This window comes from Aotus nancymaae, unplaced genomic scaffold (assembly GCF_030222135.1).
Source record: "Aotus nancymaae isolate 86718 unplaced genomic scaffold, 86718_ANA_hifiasm-v0.15.2.pri h1tg000069l, whole genome shotgun sequence".
Taxonomy (NCBI): Eukaryota; Metazoa; Chordata; class Mammalia; order Primates; family Aotidae; genus Aotus; species Aotus nancymaae.
Window position 1 is genome coordinate 1522905 of NW_026988484.1, and position 19219 is coordinate 1542123.

The window sequence follows — 19219 nt, forward strand, 5'->3', positions numbered from 1 at the left end:
CCAGCATGAGTGCACCCTACCATCCCATCCCCCCACTTATGTAGGGCACCCTACTGCACTGCTGTATACATGCACATAGAAGCCATCAACCTGGCCCCCATCCATGCTCCACTACAGCCATGCCACCCCTTCTGGCACTAATGTGCAAATGGACACTGTCAACTCTGTCCCTGCCAGTGCCCCACTGCCGCTACTGCAGCCAGTGCAACTGCATGCAGATATGGTACTTTTCTGCTCCCACTGGTGCCCTGCTTCAGTTGATACACATGTACCCCACCATGCTGCAGCAGCTGCTGGCATGCATGAGCAAGCACAGAGACTGCAGCCACCATCCTGACAAAGTACTTAGCCTGGCACCCACAATGAGAGTGTTGTGGTCAGCGGGGTGGTAACACTTTGGACCCTCCAGTGCAGCAGGTTCCTAACCTCAAGGTGCCGGAGAACAAAGCTGGGGGCCTGGTACCAGCTCCTCAGAGTTAGGGCACATAGCCCAGGAGTGCCAAGCTAAGCCTCAACCCCCTAAAATCTTCCAGAAACAATGCCAGTTGACTAAACCCACCTTATGCCACTATCAAACCCCAAGGACATAAAGAAAGATAAAAGCAAAAAAACTAGCTCAAGGGATAGCAACTTCAAAGACTGCACAGACACACAAAAAATCATCCAAAGGATATCAACTTCAAAGAACATCAGTGCACACAGATGAGAAAGAAACATTGCAAGAACATGGCAACTCAGGAAGCCAGAATGTATTCTTACCTCCAGATGACCACAGTAGATCCCTAGCAATGATTCTTAAGAAGGCTAAGAGGTCTGAAATGATAGACACAGAATTCAGAATATGGATTGGAACAAAGGTCATCAAGATTCAGGAGAAAGTCAAAATTCAATCCAAAGACTCTAAAGAATACAATAAAATCATACAGGAGCTAAAAGATGAAAGGTCATTGAAAGACCAAATTAATCTGAAAGTGCTGAAAAACTTACCTGAAGAATTTCCAAATACAATTGAAAATATTAACAACAGAATCGACCAAGCTGAGGAAAAAGTCTTAGAGCTCAAAGATTAGTTTTCCAAATTAACTCAGGCAAAAATGAAGAAAAGAAATAAAAAAGAATAAAGCAAACCTCACCTCATAAGAAATATGGGATTATTTTACAAAACTTACAACTCACAAAATCCACAACTCACTGGCATGCCAGAAAGAAAGAGAAGGTAAGCAACTTGGAATACGTAGTTGAGGATATATTCCATGAAAATTTCCCCAACCCCACTAGAGAGGCCAATGTTTAACTTCAGGAAATGCAGAGAACACCTTCAAGATACTATGTAAGAGAACCATCCTCAAGACCCGTAGTCATCAGATTCTCCAAGGTTGAAATGAAAGAAGAAATGTTAAAGGCAGCTAGAGAGAAGGGACAGGTCACCTGCAATGGGAACCCCATCAGGCTAACAGCAGACATTTCAGCAGAAACCCTACAAGCCAGAAGAGACTGGGGGCCTATATTAAGCATTCCTAAAGAAAAGAAATTTCAACCAAGAATTTCATATCCAGCCAAACTAATCTTCATAAGCAAAGGAGAAATAGGAGTCTTCTCAGACAAGCCAATGGTAAGGGAATTTATTACTGGGAGTGTTTATATATATATACACACATACACACACACGTGTGTAAATGTGTGTGTGGTGGCACATGCCTGAAGTTCTAGCTACTGGTGAGGCTGAGGTGGGAGGATCACTTGATTCCAGGAGTTCGAGGCTGAAATGAACTATGATTGTACCACTGATCTCCAGCCTGGGAGACAGAGCTAGACTTTGTATCTGAAAAATTAAAAACTACTGATATTTATCCAAGCAGATACATGGATAAATATTAAAAACATGGCACTAAGTGAAAAAAAACAGGCAGGTAGAGGTGGCTACATATAGTATGATTTCATTTATAATAGAAATCCAGAAATGGGCATAATAGAGTGATGGTATGCAAGACTGATTTTGCTGGGGCTTACAATGGGAAGAAGGGGTTGATGGGAAAGTACACAAGGAAGCATTATGGGGTAGTGGTAATCTTCTGTGTCATGATTGTGGCAATGGTTACAGGATGTGTGCATTTGTCAGTATTCATCAGTATGTACACGTAACACTGAATTTTATTGCTGGTAAGTTATACCTCATTAAATTTGCTCAAAGAAATAGAGCATCCATGTTTCCACAGAGATATAAATAAACAAATGAATAAGTGAATACATGAATGAATCAATCTGGAGACAGGAGAATTTGTACCTTGCTAGAATGCCAAGTAAAACACAGACAAACTGATGTGATTAGATGATCATCAATACCTGCTAAACCTAGTAGAGTGAAAGATGATAAGGACCAGAATTTTCACATATTTTCAAAGAATCTCCATACAAACAATTAATTTATAATTATACAGAAAAAAGTATCCACTTTTGTGCAGGGAAACCTGAGAGCATCACTGTATTGAAGTGATCAAAGTAAACGTCACTGATACTGTGAAACAGACAGTGTGCCTCAGGTTATAAAAGATACAAACTATTCACTGGTCAAGTAGGACAATGTTCCCAGCTTACTCTCAATGTGTTCAAATAATTGATAGATAAATAGATAGATGACAGGTAGATAGAGAATTTATGAAAGTGAGGATAGTCACTATCTTCCTTTAATTTATAAACCTATATACAAACTCTATAATAAGTTATGCCTTATGATCTACAACTAAAATATTCTCATGAGATTAGGAGAGTGACTACCCTTTGCATTTTTATTCAGTGAAATACAGGAGGTCCCATTAATGCAAAAAGGCAAAAAATTAATATGTAACATTTGGAAAATAAAAAATAAAAATGTCCTTCTTAACCAACTTAAAATATTTTTTGTAAATGTCATTGTCACTAGGAATCCAACCATGAACATTCAGTTTGCTAGTTCAACCCATCCAGATTCATCCACTTCTCATCACCTGCATTCTGCTCTTCTTTTCTGTTTTTCCTGTGACCTTGTAATATGCTGTGCTATGCAGTCTTGTAGATGAATTGATTATTGTCTGTTTTCATCAACGATAGTGTAAGATCCATGAAGGCAAATATCCTTTTTATGTTTGATGACTGATATATCTCATATACCATAAAACATGCCTGAAAGACATAAAGTTAAATACTGAAATAACAAAGAAATATGATCAGATTTAATTTTCATTTGCACCACTCTTGATATGCTTTCTAACTCTACTGATGTATCTTCCTTCAGTTTCACTACCCTTAGTGGTCTCAGAAATGGAATAGAATATTTTGGAGACAAAAATCTTTAAATACATGAAAAATCCTAGACATGTACTTAGTTTTCTTCCCTTCACTTACTAGAGCTGTGTTCTGTGCCTATCTTCCCTTGAGATGTTGTTTATTTATCTTAAAAGTTGGTTTCCCTTGTCTCTTTCTGCCACTCTTATTGGATATCTTTATTACTCACTTTTGATAGCTTTCAGGGGCTTGCACTGTTGTTATGTGTTCTCAGAGATAATTTCATCTCCCTATGCAGACTGTCACTGCAATTACAAGTGATAATCACATCCAACTAGAAGATGAGATCATGGAATCCCAGACCTTTATCTCAGGTTCAGATATTTCCTTCACCCACTGGCACAGACACTGGCCTGCCACCCACTGTCCACAAAAAAAATTCCATATTTGGTAAGCAGCTTTTCTTTCCAGGTAGGAATCAGATTCTTGACATTTCCCTCAGAAGTTTGAGAAATAATTTTTATAAAGTAATTATTTCTTTTTTAAAATCCAACTTGTATTTTGGATTCAGGGGTACATGTGCAGGCTTGTTACAAAGGTATGTTGCATGATACTGAGGTTTGGAGTACAAATGAATCGGCCTCCCAGATAGTACCCAACAGATAGTTTTTTAGCCCTTGTCGCCCTCTCTCCTTTCCCCTCTTGTATTACTCAGAGACTATTCTCGTTTTTGTGCACAAATAATTTTTTCTCTTTTTTTTAATTAAAAAAAAATAAAGACGGGGTTTCTCCATGTTGGTCAGGGTGGTCTCGAACTCCCAACCTCAGGTGATCTGCTCGCCTCAGCCTCCCAAAGTGCTGGGATTACAGGCATGAGCCACCGTGCTCAACTCAAATAATTTTCAAATCAATATTCTGAGGTGGGAATTTTTTTTAAACTTGTCAATGATAAACATAAATGTAGATAGGTAGATACAATGAGAGATAGATAGCTGATAGATAATAGGTAGATAGATGATGGATAGATAGATACATACGTACATACATACATAGGATTTATAGAACCAAACACATTCCAACAAAAAAGGAATGTTTGTGGAGTGACTACAGCCACATCACCAGTTGTCTAGATGCTGTACCACTGCCTGACATCTCCTGTCTCCTCCCAGTTACATTTCCTCTGAAACTTCTCTTAATTGCATTTTACTAAACACAACGTTTAAAATAACTTTAATGCCAAAGTCTTCAGTATACAAGTATGTGGAAAGTTACAAGATTGTGCATGTTGACTACCATTACTGAATAGAATCTTGGTATTTGTGTGATATTCTCTGCTGTGTGTTATAATTTGTTATTTTCTTTTAAGCAGAGGCATATAGTGTTTAAGGTAAACTTAACTAATGTGCCTCTAAATTCCCATCATCAGTATGAGGCTGTTAATAAAATTTCTCATTTAGATCAATAAGAGGCAGCTGCATCTCTCATTTATAGACGTGAAAATCTTGTGTGTAGGTGAATATGAAATTAACTTTGTGTGTTATGAACAAATCAGGGTCTCTTAGAGTCTTAAAATGCAAATGTTGTGCTGAGAATGGAATAAGATTCAGAAGTACACCTTTATGGTCTTATTTTGTTCAGACATAATTCGATTTATAATCAGATGACCTTTCTGTCTGTTACCTATTTATGAACTGTCTGTTAAATATCTGTTGTTTCACTCCTACCACATATGACATTTCATAAGATAGTTGTTTTTCCAAAAAACAAAAATGTCTGAGCTAATACCCTGTTTGGGAGGCATTTCCACTTTCCCTGTCTCTGACAGAGGGGGCACCTAATTTAGATCTTTCCTGTGTCTCCACAGAACTATTATAGTCAAGGGAAATTATGAGGCATTTTCACTTGTGAATGACTGTGGTTCTTTAGGGCTGGAGCGATCAATAACACAGCAGTATCAAGATTTTCAGGATCTCATTCCATACAAAATTTTAGATTGTTAAACCTCATTTGTTGACAAATGTGTTTCTTTTCTTTTTTTTTTTAAATTATATTTTATTGCGTTTTAGGTTTTGAGGTATATGAGAAGAACATTCAGGATTGTTGCATAGGTACATACATGGCAATGTGGTTTGCCGCCTTCCTCCCCATCACCTATATTTGCCATTTCTTCCATGTTATCCCTCCCAACTCCCCACTGCCTGCTGTCCCTGCCCTCGTTCCCCTCCATGGACCTCAGTGTGTGATGCTCCCCTCCCTGTGTCCATATGTTCTCGTTGTTCAACACCTGCCTATGAGTGAGAACATGCAGTGTTTGATTTTCTGTTCTTGTGTCAGTTTGCTGAGAATGATGGTTTCCAGGTTCATCCATGTTCCTACAAAGGACATGAACTCATCGTTTTTTATGGCTGCATAGTATTCCATGGTGTATACGTGCCACATTTTCCTTGTCCAGTCTATCATCGATGGGCATTTGGGTTGGTTCCAAGTCTTCGCTATTGTAAACAGTGCTGCAATGATCATATGTGTGCATGTGTCCTTATAATAGAACGATTTATCATCCTTTGGATATTTACCCAGTAATGGGATTGCTGGGTCAAATGGTATTTCTATTTCTAGGTCCTTGAGGAAGCGTCACACTGTCTTCCACAATGGTTGAACTAATTTACACTCCCACCAACAGTGTAAAAATGTTCCTATTTCTCCACATCCTCTCCAGCATCTGTTGTTTCCAGATTTTTAAATGATTGCCATTCTAACTGGCGTGAGATGCTATCTCAATGTGGTTTTGACTTGCATTTCTCTAATGACCAGTGATGACGAGCATTTTTTCATATGTTTGTTGGCCTCATATATGTCTTCTTTTGAAAAGTGTCTGTTCATATCCTTCACCCACTTTTGGATGGAGTTGTTTGTTTGTTTCTTGTAAATCTGTTTTAGTTATTTGTAGATTCTGGATATTAGCTCTTTGTCAGATGGGTAGATTGCAAAAATTTTTTCCCATTCTGTTGGTTGCCGATTCACTCTAATGATTGTTTCTTTTGCTGTGCAGAAGCTGTGGAGTTTAATTAGGTCCCATTTGTCTATTTTCGCTTTTGTTGCCAATGCTTTTGGTGTTTTAGTCATGAAGTCTTTGCCTTTGCCTATGTCCTGAATGGTTGTGCCTAGGTTTTCTTCTAGGGTTTTTATGGTGTTAGGTCTTATGTTTAAGTCTTTAATCCATCTGGAGTTAATTTTAGTGTAAGGTGTCAGGAAGGGGTCCAGTTTCTGCTTTCTGCACATTGCTAGCCAGTTTTTCCAACACCATTTGTTAAACAGGGAATCCTTTCCCCATTGCTTGCTTTTTTCAGGTTTGTCAAAGATCAGATGGTTGTAGATGTGTGGCATTGCTTCTGAGGCCTCTGTTCTGTTCCATTGGTCTATATCTCTCTTTTGGTACCAGTACCATGCTGTTTTGATTACTGTATCCTTGTAGTATAGTTTGAAGTCAGGTAGTGTGATGCCTCCAGCTTTGTTCTTTTTGCTTAGAATTGACTTGGCTATGCAGGCCCTCTTTTGGTTCCATATGAAGTTTGTGGTGTTTTTTTTCCAGTTCTGTGAAGAAGGTCATTGGTAGCTTGATGGGGATAGCATTGAATCTATAAATTACTTTGGGCAGTATGGCCATTTTCACGATATTGATTCTCCCTAACCATGAGCATGGGATGTTTCTCCATCTGTTTGTGTCCTCTTATTTTGTTGAGCAGTGGTTTGTAGTCTCCTTGAAGAGGTCCTTTACATTCTTTGTTAGTTGTATTCCTAGGTATTTTATTCTCTTTATAGCAATTGTAAATGGCAGTTCGTTCTTGATTTGGCTCTCTTTAAGTCTGTTATTGGTGTATAGAAATGCTTGTGATTTTTGCATATTGATTTTGTATCCTGAGACTTTGCTGAAATTGCTTATCAGTTTCAGGAGATTTTGGGCTGAGATGATAGGGTCTTCTAAATATACAATCATGTTGTCTGCAAATAAAGACAATTTGACTTCCTCTTTTCCTAATTGAACACCCTTTATTTCTTTTTCTTGCCTGATTGCTCTGGCTAGAACTTCCAATACTATATTGAATAGGAGTGGTGAAAGAGGGCATCCTTGTCTAGTGCCAGATTTCAAAGGGAATGCTTCTGGTTTTTGCCCATTCAGTATGATACTGGCTGTGGATTTTTCATTAACAGCTTTTATTATTGTGAGATACATTCCATCGATACCTAGTTTGTTGAGAGTTTTTAGCATAAAGGGCTGTTGAATTTTGTCGAAGGCCTTCTCTGCATCTATTGAGAGAATCGTGGTTTTTGTCGTTGGTTCTGTTTATGTGGTTTAAGACTTCTTCTTAACATATGTGTTGAGATTTCAATCTTTGTGGTTGCTATTTCTCTGATGATTCATTTGTAGATTACAACGGTTATTGCTATGCAGTCAAATCACAATGTGTGGGTATTTTCTATAGCAATTAATACAAAATATATCTATTTAAAATAAAATATAGTGAATTAATGTTTATTGTTTAAAAAAATTATGTAGTTTAGAGATTATTTAAGTTATTTGAGTTAGCATTTGTACTTGCTTTGTTCTATGCTGAAAGCTTTGCTACCAATTACGTTGTAGGTTTATTTGTTTCACTTCATCGATACCCAATGGTGTTTACCAAGATATGATTAAGACAAGGTTTTATGGTATCATATTTCCCTTATATATCACTGGGCTATTTAATTGAAAGTTTTATTCAAATAATGGTAGATTCACAAGCTGTTGTAGGAAATAAGACAGAAAGCCTGGCCCATATCGCCCAGTTTTTCTTCATGGTTACATTTGCAAATTGTAGTATAATATGACAATAATGTTATTAACTTTTATAGATCTTACATCTTTTAAATATTTCCCTTGTTTTATTTGTATTCATTTGTGTGTGTGTGTGTGTAACCTCTGAGTTTTATGGATTTTATAATTTCATTTTAATTGAACATTATTCAGGAATTATATAAAGTATTTACATTTGTAAAAACCCAAAGTTATATCACAGAATATTCCATAGAATCCTAACTTTCACTTCCGTTTCCCCACCTGTCTGTCCCTATATACATATGCCTCTACTGGCTTCAAATAATTCAGCCTCCTTTGTACAACATTCTGACCCATGTCTTTTTCACTTAAGCATATACCCTGAAGTAATACCATATATGCAGTTCAAACTTAATGCAAACTATATGTTCATACAAAGTGCTGAGCTGTACAAATGAGCAGCAGAAAACATAGGAATTGAATAGACACACAAAAACATTATAAGTATAAACAAGATAGCCAGTTAATATGATAGCACAATTTTACACATTTAAAATGACTAGAAATGCTTAAATACGATGAGAAAATGGCACTTGTATTAATAAGGCTAGATGTTTGCTAGTAAGAGTGGAGGTCAGAATAGTTACAGTTTATGAGTTATTGTGAAGTAATGAAGAATTACCTAAAATCAGACACAGAGTTACATCACTGGATGTGCATGGGTGTTACTAGTAACACATGGTTAACTGAGGTTCCTGCTAAATGTTGGATGTGCTTGCTTGCATTTTGTATATTACTGTAACTTGGTTCAAATGGCTGCAGTTTTCTGTATTCACCTAGTCTTTCTTATGGATGATATCATGCATGAGCAAATATAAAATCTTTAATTTTCATGTGATCCCAAATATGTCAATCACATTGGAATACATTTGTATTTTCAAAACTAGCAGAAATTATTCTATTCATCCAGAGATTTCTGTCATTCATCTCTAGAGCTGTGGAGATGGTTTTGCAGTTGTGCCCTCATTAATTCATCTGATTCTCTGCAAATGGACATCAGACTGTTTCCAAGGCAAGTTCTGCAGATTGCCTTTGCTCAAATAAGCACAAAATCTTAATTTAAAGGGAGAAAATATGGTTAGAATAAAATCTGAAAACTGTTTCCAGTGAGAGCAAGACATTTCTGCTTCTGCTTTTTTTTCCCCTCTACTGATTCTTTTGACTTCAATTAAAATCTCCTAGATACTGATGGAATGGCTTCTGAAAAATTGGAATCAGGGACTATCTTCTTCATTCAAACTGGAATTGGTATCTTTGGGAACTCCTTTCTCCTTTATTTTTATAACTTCATTTTGCTCTCTGGAAACAAGTTGAAACCCATGGACCTGATTCTCAACCAGCTGGCCTTAGCCAACTTCCCGGTCCTTTTCTTTAAAGGAATACCTCAGACAGTGGCAGCTTTTGGATCTAAATATTTCCTAAATAAAACTGGATGTGAACTTATCTTTTATACTTAGAGTGGGCACAGGACCTTCATTCAGCACTATCTGCCTTCTCAGTGGATTTCAAGCCATTAAGCTCAACCCCAGTATATGCAGGTGGTTAGAAATCAAGATTAGATCCCCAAAGTTCATCGGCTTCTGTTGTTTTCTCTGCTGGATCCTGCATCTCTCAATAAGTATATATGTTCCTATAGCAGTGAATGGTCCATTGAATAGTAAAAATCTTAGCATGAAAAAGACTTATGGAGACTGTTCCTGGAAAATGCCAGAAACATTTGGCACATTGTATACAGTCTCGTATTTTTCCCTTGACTTTATGAGTTCGGGCTTCACGGTCTGGGCCAGTGGATCCATGATCATCATCCTGCACAGACACAAGCAGCGAGTCCAACATATTCACAGCAACAGACTGCTCCAGACCTTCCCCTGAGGCCAGAGCCACATGCACCATCATGGTCCTGGTGAGCTCCTTTTTTGCATTCTATTCAGTCTAGACTGTTGTGACAGTTTGGATGACTCTAACTGCAAACCCAGGCCAGTCGATAGTGAACAACTCTGTGTTTGTGGCCTCATATTTCCTAGCACTTAGCCCCTTTGTGCTCATCATCGGTGATACTCGTGTCTCTCAGTTCTGCTTCGCCTGCAGGACAAAGAAAACACTTTTTCTTGATCTGGTTGCTATGTCATGAGTCTGTTTTCTTCATGGAATTCAGCCATTCATTTCAATATTTAGGAACTATTAAGTGCTTAATAGTAATTTATGATGGCAACATACACTTGAACAGTAATGTCCCTGTCTAGGTCAATTAAATACTAAAGCTAAAAGTTAATATATCATGGATACTTTTATGTAAAGACCACTCCATCTAACTATGGTAGGTTCTTCAGAGATGTTCATTAACATTTGTCTAGGTTAATGGAGGAAATTTTTAAGTGTAGAGGTTAAAGGAATTTTCTTATTTTATAGTATGAAGAATCATAGAAGACTTAAACATATATTTGAAGCAGTTTGATTCAGGTGTTTCTTGCACAAGAGAAATCACTTGGAAAATCCACATGTAAGAAAGACATGTGAAGCCTCATAGGACTCTGGGAAATTGGTGGGTTGTTGTGTAGAGAGATGAGGAGAATGGAAGGATGTGAATCTGGAAAGGAACATGAGAGTTCTGGTTGTTGACTTAACAGAGGGCCACAAAACCCAAACTTATGTTTAAGAAAAAGTATAGGAAGGAATTAACTGCTGGGTAAAAATGTCAGCATTATAAAAGTTATTTGTAAAATATGTAACTAAAATAATATATGTTATTATACCTTTAATCTATATTATAGGTTAAATGTAAAGTATTTAATTAATTTTTATCTGCAAAGAAAACATATTAATCACTAATGGCCAGTAAAATGTATCTAAATTTTTTACATAACATTTTTATCAGCTAGTTTCACATAAATGAAAAATTTGAAGGTATTTTAAATATCAGAGAACAAAAGTTGCTTTTAAAAGTGTACTTCTCTCTAGATAATTAAGCATAATCATTGTTGCTTTGAAATTTCTCATGTGATCTTTTGTCATATATATTACAGGTATTTATGTAATCATTTTTATCTGTCTACATAAGCTCTCAAATTATAGTGTATTGGCATGCCAATAATGTCTATTTATTTTTATTCTGACATCATGAGGCTTTAAATCTTGCTCCATTCCAAACTGTCATATTTACTTTTATCTGTTTTGTTTTTTTCTTACAAATCACATAATCTGTGAATATTTATCATTTATAAGAAACAATCTCTAAGGTAATCTTGCCTTTCATGTTACCTTAAAGCCCACGTGATCAAAAATTAGCGATTTATTACTTTTCATGTCACAAATTCAAACTATACATAAAACATATATTAAATATTACAGGGTCAAGAATTTGATATTCACTGGTCTCTTGATGTTGAGTTTTCTTTATTTTTTAATGCAGTTTTTGAAGCCTGGATTAATAGTGCAGAAGGAATTCCATCTCTCAGGGTCAATTTTCTTGCAGCAAAAATCTCTCACAATTTACATTAGGTGTATCCTTTTCTTTTGAATATTTAAAAAGCTACCTCAAATATCTCATGACGCACATATTACTGTATCCTCCCTTGCATGTGTGTATGCTGTCTAGAAAGTTTGAAGAGTTCACACCCATCTTGACCCATGTAGAATTACTAATACCAGGCCTTGTGATACTTTACATGGTTCTCATCATTTCCATTTATTTGGTCTTTGCCATCCAGTAGTAATGTATGGATATGTTGTTGCTGAACATATAAATAACACCTCAGATTCTGAAATTACATATCCTGAAGATATCTCCACATTCTGGTGCCTATATTCCCACCAGGAATTTCTGTGCTGTGTTGGGTTCCAGACTCGCTGCTGCTGTCAGCTCCAGGGATTCCTTCCCCAACAGAGGAACCAGGGAATCACACCTAGTCAGCCTACTTCTACCCTGCACTTTGTCTCTTTACTCACTACCAGTTTGGAAACTCTTGAAGTCAGGCATTTTATGCACATTTTTAAATACGAAATTTCAGTCAAAGTCTTCATATTATAACTGATGTTTTCAACTATATTCTACTATAAAGAGCCAATTTTATTGAACTTATGCAAATAACCATATTGCCATAGAATACTCACAAATACTTTTCATATTCTGGAAGCATCATGTAAAAATAAATGCTTTTATCTTTTAGTATACATTATCAAATTGCTATAAAATATAGACACCTTAAGAGAAAAAATGTCTTGAAACATCTCTTCTGGGGAAAAAAAGAGAGAGAGAAAATGAGTAAAAATCAACAGTAGGCCGGGCGCGGTGGCTCACGCCTGTAATCCCAGCACTTTGGGAGGCCGAGGCGGGTGGATCACGAGGTCAAGAGATCGAGACCATCCTGGTCAACATGGTTGAAGCCCCGTTTCTACTAAAAATACAAAAAAATTAGCTGGCCACGGTGGTGCGTGCCTGTAATCCCAGCTACTCAGGAGGCTGAGGCAGGAGAATTGCCTGAATCCAGGAGGCGGAGGTTGCGGTGAGCCGAGATTGCACCATTGCACTCCAGCCTGGGTAACAAGAGCGAAACTCCATCTCAAAAAAAAAAAAAATCTAGTATCCCTTATTATTTGACAATGTTTCTTATATAATTTGCCAAATAAGCCTAGGCATTTAATATCTCTACAAGATGAGAGATGTATCTTTTGACTTTTTTGAGGGGTCCAACTCGAAATCCTAAAGTTAGTTTTAGGTTAAAAGGATTTAAATGAAAATTTGATTTGTGAGAAGTTTGCTAAAGATGTTAAAAGGCTTACAACACTTGATCAGAAAGAATTACAGATCACTTGTAAAATAATAATCATTCATGTAACCAGAGTGATAATCAAAAGGCTTTAAAAGCAATACAGAAAGTGAATGACAAAACAAACAAACAAAAAAACCTTAATTCTTTCTGAGCTCAGTTTTTTAAGTAATTAAAAACATAATAAAGACAACTCAGAAAAACGTCTTGCTAAAACATAAAATCTTTGTTTTCTAGGCTATCTACAAACAAGGTAAAATATAAAAATAAAAACCCTCTGTAATGTTCTTTTTCTCCTTATGGGAAACTCATTTAGATAGCTTGGAAGTTGAACTGAATAAAAGGGGTTCTTTAATTTATTCAGACACAGGAAGAGTGTGTCCAAGGTTATGAGTGTTAACAATTCAGATATATCAAAAAAATGAGAGTGCAAAATCAAGTTATACTGAAGAAAAAGACAGATTTTTCTTTTATATTACTTTTTTTTTAAAGACGGGGTTTCACCATGTTGGTCAGGCTAGTCTTGAACTCCCGACCTCAGGTGATCCGCCTGCCTTGGCCTCCAAAGTCTTGGATTACAGGCGTGAGCCACTGCGCCCAGCCAAAAAAAGACTGATTTTTCAAGGCCATCGAAATAAACATTTCATTGACAGGCCATAATGACAAAGTTAGAGGTAGAGAATAAAGTTACAAAAGTTGATTAAAGAATTGAAGAGAGTTATTATTCAGGCTTTCTTAATAGGAGAAGCAGCTGAAGGCAATGACATATAATGACCTACAAATCATGTGCAATGAAATATAGTAAAATTGAACCTCTGAGACATAAATAAGAAATTTCAGAAACAAAAGAAATAAAATCATCAAGAACTAAAATCATCATTTTAAATAACGAGGATAGCCTTTGTAATGTGAAACTAGGAAAATTAAATTTCAGGAAGAAATATGGCAGAAATAGAAACCCTACAGTTCAGAAGATGGCTACTAAAGAAACAGATTCTAGAATTAAAAACCAAAAACTCTTACAATTTTATTAAGAGTGGATCAATACTTCAGGAAAATCTTGGTCCTAATAGAAAGGACCAGACTCTAGCTATGTGTCAGTGCACCCCTGATACAAATGTTCAATTTTTATAATAAAAATGTCTGAAATTGAATCAGTAATTTTAAAAAACCTACTAACAAAAAAAAGCCCTGGACCAGATAGATTCACAGCCAAATTCTATCAGACTTAAAAAGAAGAGCTAATACCATTCATACTGAAATTATTTTTTAAAAAAATCTAGGAAGAAACACTCCTCCCTAGTGAAGTCAGCATTATTCTGATACCAAAACCTGGCAGAGACACAACTGAAAAAGAGAATATCAGACCAATATGCGTCGTGAACACAGACAGAGAGAAAGCAGGGAGTGAAGGGAAAAGAGCCCCTTATAAAAGCAGATCTCATGAGAACTCACTCGCTATCATGAAAACAGCATGGAGGAAACTGCCCGATCCAGTCAAGTCTTCCTTGATATGTGGGGCTTACAATTCAAGATGAGATTTGGGTGGGGACACAGGGCCGAACCACGTCACTCACCTTTCACCATATACAAAAATTAACCAAAATGGATTAAAGACCGAAATTTAAAACTTCAAACTACAAACATTTTAGAAGAAAACCTAGGAAATACCATTCTGGACATCAGCCTTGGAAAGAATCTTCATTAAGTCCTGAAAAGCAATTGCAACAAAACCAAAAACTGACCAGTGGGCCTAATAAAACTAAAGCGCCTCTGCACAGCAAAAGAAACTATTAACGAAGTAAAGAGACAACCTACAGAATGGGAGAAAATATTCACAAACTATTCATCCAGCCAAGGTCAAAAGAGAAATGCAAACCTACACATGTACCCACTAAACCCAAAATAAGTCAATAAAATAAAAAAAACAAAATATCTCATGTATTCCATAAATATATACACCTATTATGTTCCCATAAAAAATAGAAAAAAAATTTTAAATACATGAATATCCTGTCAGTAACTCAGAACACTCAGCTTTTTAAAAATTCAATCAACAATATTAAATTAATCTTACTTATCAAACAATTGCATAAAGATCATTATGTTTTAGGCTGAATTTATAACTTCATGACCTTAAAACATCTAGCAGAGACAAATATAAAAATGAATCTGTGGATCACTTTTGGTAGCATGGGCATTTTAACAGTATTAATTTTTTCATTCCATGAACATAGGATATCGTCACTCAATTTTTTGGTGTCCAGTTTCTCTCATTAGTGTCTTATAGTTCTCATTGTAGAGATCTTTTACTTCTTTGGTTAAATTTATTCAGAAGTACTTTTATTTTTGTAGCTATTATAAATGAGATTGCTTTCATATTGTTCACTGTTGGTATATAGAATAGCCACTTAATTTTTTGTGTTGATTTTGCATTTTGTACCTTTGCTAAATGTATCATTTTAAACAGTTTATTGGAAGAGTCAGTAGGTTTTTATAAATGTAAGATCATGTCATCTTCAAACAGGACAACTTGACTTCTTCCTTTCCAATTTCAATGCCCTTTTTTTTCTCTTGACTAATTGCTCTAGCTAGGACTTCCAGTAGTATGTTGAATAAAGTGGTAAAAATTGGCAACCTTGTATTGTTCTAGATCTTAGAGGAAAGAATTAGTTGTTTTTCAATTCAGTATCATGCTAGGTGTAAGTTCGTCATATATGGCCTTCATTGTTTTGAGGCATGTTCTCTCTAACAAACTCAGTTTGTCGAGAGTTTTTATCAGGAAAGGATGTGGAATTTTACTGAATATTTTTTCAGCATCAATTGAAATGATCATTTGTTTTTTTTTGTCTTTGATTCCATTGTGATGTATTATGTTTATTGATTTGCATATGTTAAACCATTTTTGCAACCCTTGGACAAATCCCACTTGGTAATAACAAAGGAAATTTTTAATTTACTAGTATATTATTGTTAAATTTTACATCTGTGTAATCAGAAATATTGACCTGTATTTTTGTTGTCATTATTGTGTCATTAATTTTGGTATTAGGATAACACTGGATTTATAGAGTAAGTTTGGAAGTATTTTTTCCTATTCAGTTTTTTTGAGTATAATTAGTATTTTTATTTTTTTCTTTTCTTTTGAGACAGAATCTTGCTCTATCACCCAGGCTAGAGTGCAGTGGCGCAGTCTCAGCTCACTGCAACCTCTGCCTCCCGGTTCAAGTGATTCTCCTGCCTCAGCCTCCCGAGTAGCTGGGACTACAGGCGTGTGCCACCACGCCCGGCTAATTTTTTTTATTGTTGTTGTTGTATTTTTAGTAGAGATGGGGTTTCATTGTGTTAGCCAGGATGGGTATTTTTCTTTAAATGTTCGGTAGAATTCAGCAGTAAAGCCATTAGGTCCTGGGATTTTCTTTGATGGGAGATTTTATTACTGCATCAATATCCTTACTCATTATTGATCTGTTCAGGTTTCTATTTCTTCATGATTCAATCTTCATAGGCTGTATGTGTCTAAGAATTTCTCCATTCTCTTCTAGGTTTTCCAGTTGATCGGTGTACAGTTGTTCATAATACTCTCGAATGGTTCTATTTCTGTGGTATTAGTTGCAATGTCTCCCTTTTCATCTCTAAATCTGGGTCTTCTCTCCTTTTTTTTAAGTTAGTCTAGCTAAAGGCGGATGCTCGGGTGTGTGGCCACTTAGAGCAGGCACTGAGACACAGTTAGGACTATTTACATGCTCTGGCCCTGAGAACTCCCCTGAGGCAGGAGATCCGTCCACTCTCTTGGGAAGAGGGCTGAAGCCAGGGAGCCAAGTGGCCTCACTCCCACGGAACTCCACAAGCTAACATCCACTGGCTTGGAATCCCTGCCAGCCAGTGCAGCTGGCTAGAGACTGCCTAAGAAGACCGAGTTCCCGGTGGGAAGGGGTGGCTGCCATTATTGTGGCTTCAGTTGGCCGCTTTCCCTTGCTGTTAATGCCAGTGAGATGGGGCAGTCTGGACCAAGAGCAGTTTCCCACAGCACAGCACAACAGCTGGATCAGTCTGCAGCCAGGCTGCTTATTTAAGCGGGACCCAGGTCCACTACTCCTCACTGGGTGGGGCCTCCCTGTGGGAATTGCAGCATCCTCACGCAGGAGTTTATGGAAAGAACTCTGATAACCCTGAGAGGACCCCCTAGGAGGAGGGACAGCTGCGGCATCATGGAACAGCGATCTTAGTCTTTTCCACCTGCTGGTTCTGGAGGGCCAGGATGAGGGGGATTCCCCTGAGCTCAGCACACCTACCCCACAAAGAGGCAAACAGACTGCTTATTTAAGCAGGTCTCTGATCCTGCTCCTCCTGACTGAGACCTCCCCACAGGAGTCACCAGACACCTCATACAGGAGCATTCTGGTCAGCATCAGGTCAGTGCCCCTCTGGAATAGAACTCCCAGAGGAAGGAGCAGGCTGCCATCTTTGCTGGTCTACAGCCTCCATTGGTGATATCTCCAAGGGTGGGAGAAACCCAGGTAATAATGTCTGGAGTGGACCCAAAGCAAACCACAGTAGCTGTATAGAAAAGGGGCCGACTGCTAAACGAAAAGAAAGCAACAGCATCAATGAAAATGACCCCACAAAAACCCCACCCAACAGTCAGCAGCTTCAAATATCAAAGGTAGATAAACCCATGAAGACGAGAAAGAATGAACACAAAAATACTGACAACACAAAAAACCAGAATGCCTCTTCTCTTCCAAATGATCACAGCCTGTCTCCAGCAAGGGCACAGAACTGGGCTGAGGCTGAGATGGATGAATTGAGAGAAGTAGGCTTCAGAAGATGGGTAATAATGAACTTCACTGAGTTAAAGGATTAAGTTCTAACTGCAAAGAAGCTAAGAACCATGATTAAACATTACAGGAATTGTTAACCAGAATAACCAGTTTGGAGAGAAACATAAATGATCTGAGGAAGCTGAAAAACACAACATGAGAACTTCATAATGCAAACACAAGTATCAATAGCCAAATAGACCAAGTGGAAGAAAAAATATCAGAGCTTGAAGACTATCTTGCTTAAATAAGTCAGGCAGACAAGATTAGACCAAAAAAAAAAGAATGAAAAGGAACCAACTAAACCTCTGAGAACTGTGGGACTATGTTAAAAGAACAAACCTATGACTGATGGGGTACCTGAAAGAGATAAGGAGGGCTGGGCATGTGGCTCATGCCTGTAATCCCAGCACTTCCGGGGGCTGGGCGTGGTGGCTCATGCCTGTAATCCCAGGACTTTGGGAGGCCGAGGCGGGTGGATCACGAGGTCAAGAGATCAAGACCATCCTGGCCAACATGGTGAAACCCCGTCTTTACTAAAAATAAAAAAACTAGCTGGACATGATGGTGTGTAGTCCCAGCTACTTGGGAGGCTGAGGCAGGAGAATTGCTTGAATCTGGGAGGCGGAGGCTGCAGTGAGCTGAGATCATGCCACTGCACTCCAGCCGGGCAACAGAGCAAGACTCTATCTCAAATAAAAAAAAAGAGAGAGAGAGAGAGATGGGGATAATGGAACCAAGTTGGAAAACACACTTCAGGATATCATCCAAAAAAAAAACTTCCCAACCTGGCCAGACAGGCCAACACTCAAAAATGCTCCACTATTAACTCATCACTCCCCTTTTCTTTTTTTGTTGTCTCACTTTATATCTTTTTATATTGTCTATCTCTTAAGAAGTTATTCTAGTTATTATTCTTGATACATTTGTATTTTAGTGCTCATACTGAAGATTTGAGGGGTTCACACACCAGAACTACAGTATTAGAATATTCTCAATTTGCATGTGTATTTACTTTTGCTAGTAAGTTTTATACCTTCAGTTGATTTCTTGTGGCATATTAGCATTCTTTTCTTTCAGATTGATGAACTGTCTTTACTATTTCTTGTAAGACAGGCCTGGTATTGATGAATTCCCCCAGCTTTTGTTTGCTGGGAAAGGCTTTATTTCTCCTTCATGGTTGAAGAATATATTTGCTGACTAGAATATTCCTGGTTGAAAATGTTTTCCTTCAGCACTTTCAATATGGCTTCTCACTTTCTTCTGGCCTATAAGATTTCTGCTGAGAAGACTGCTACCAGATGTACTGGAATTCCTTTATATGTTCTTTGCTTCTTTTCTCTGGCTACCTTTCCTCTTTTTGTCCTTGACCTTTGAGAGTTTGATTGCTATGTGCTTTGTACTGAATCAGCTTGGCATTCTTTGACTTCCTCATACCTGGATATTCATATGTATCTCTAAATTTGGAAAGTTCTCTATAATTATTTCTTTGAGTA

At 37.3% G+C, this 19219-nt stretch overlaps 2 protein-coding genes across 10 annotated transcripts in view; both read left to right on the plus strand.

The window, feature by feature from the left end:
- The window catches only part of ZNF749 (zinc finger protein 749), a 66087-nt gene that overhangs the window by 34701 nt on the left and 12167 nt on the right, over window positions 1–19219 (plus strand). The window contains exon 9 of one of the 9 annotated variants that reach the window (XM_064367379.1): window positions 9068–11502. The exons of the other annotated variants lie outside the window; for them this stretch is intronic. The gene's annotated coding sequence lies outside the window, so the exon portion shown is untranslated. Of the gene's footprint in view, window positions 1–9067; window positions 11503–19219 lie in introns of those variants that run through there. 9 annotated transcript variants of the gene reach the window in all.
- LOC105731381 (vomeronasal type-1 receptor 1) lies at window positions 9441–10265 on the plus strand (the record flags this gene model as incomplete). Its single annotated transcript, XM_064367340.1, is given in 4 exon segments — window positions 9441–9458; window positions 9460–9587; window positions 9589–9987; window positions 9989–10265. Coding segments are annotated over 4 exon segments (822 nt in total), but the record flags the coding sequence as incomplete, so codon positions are not given.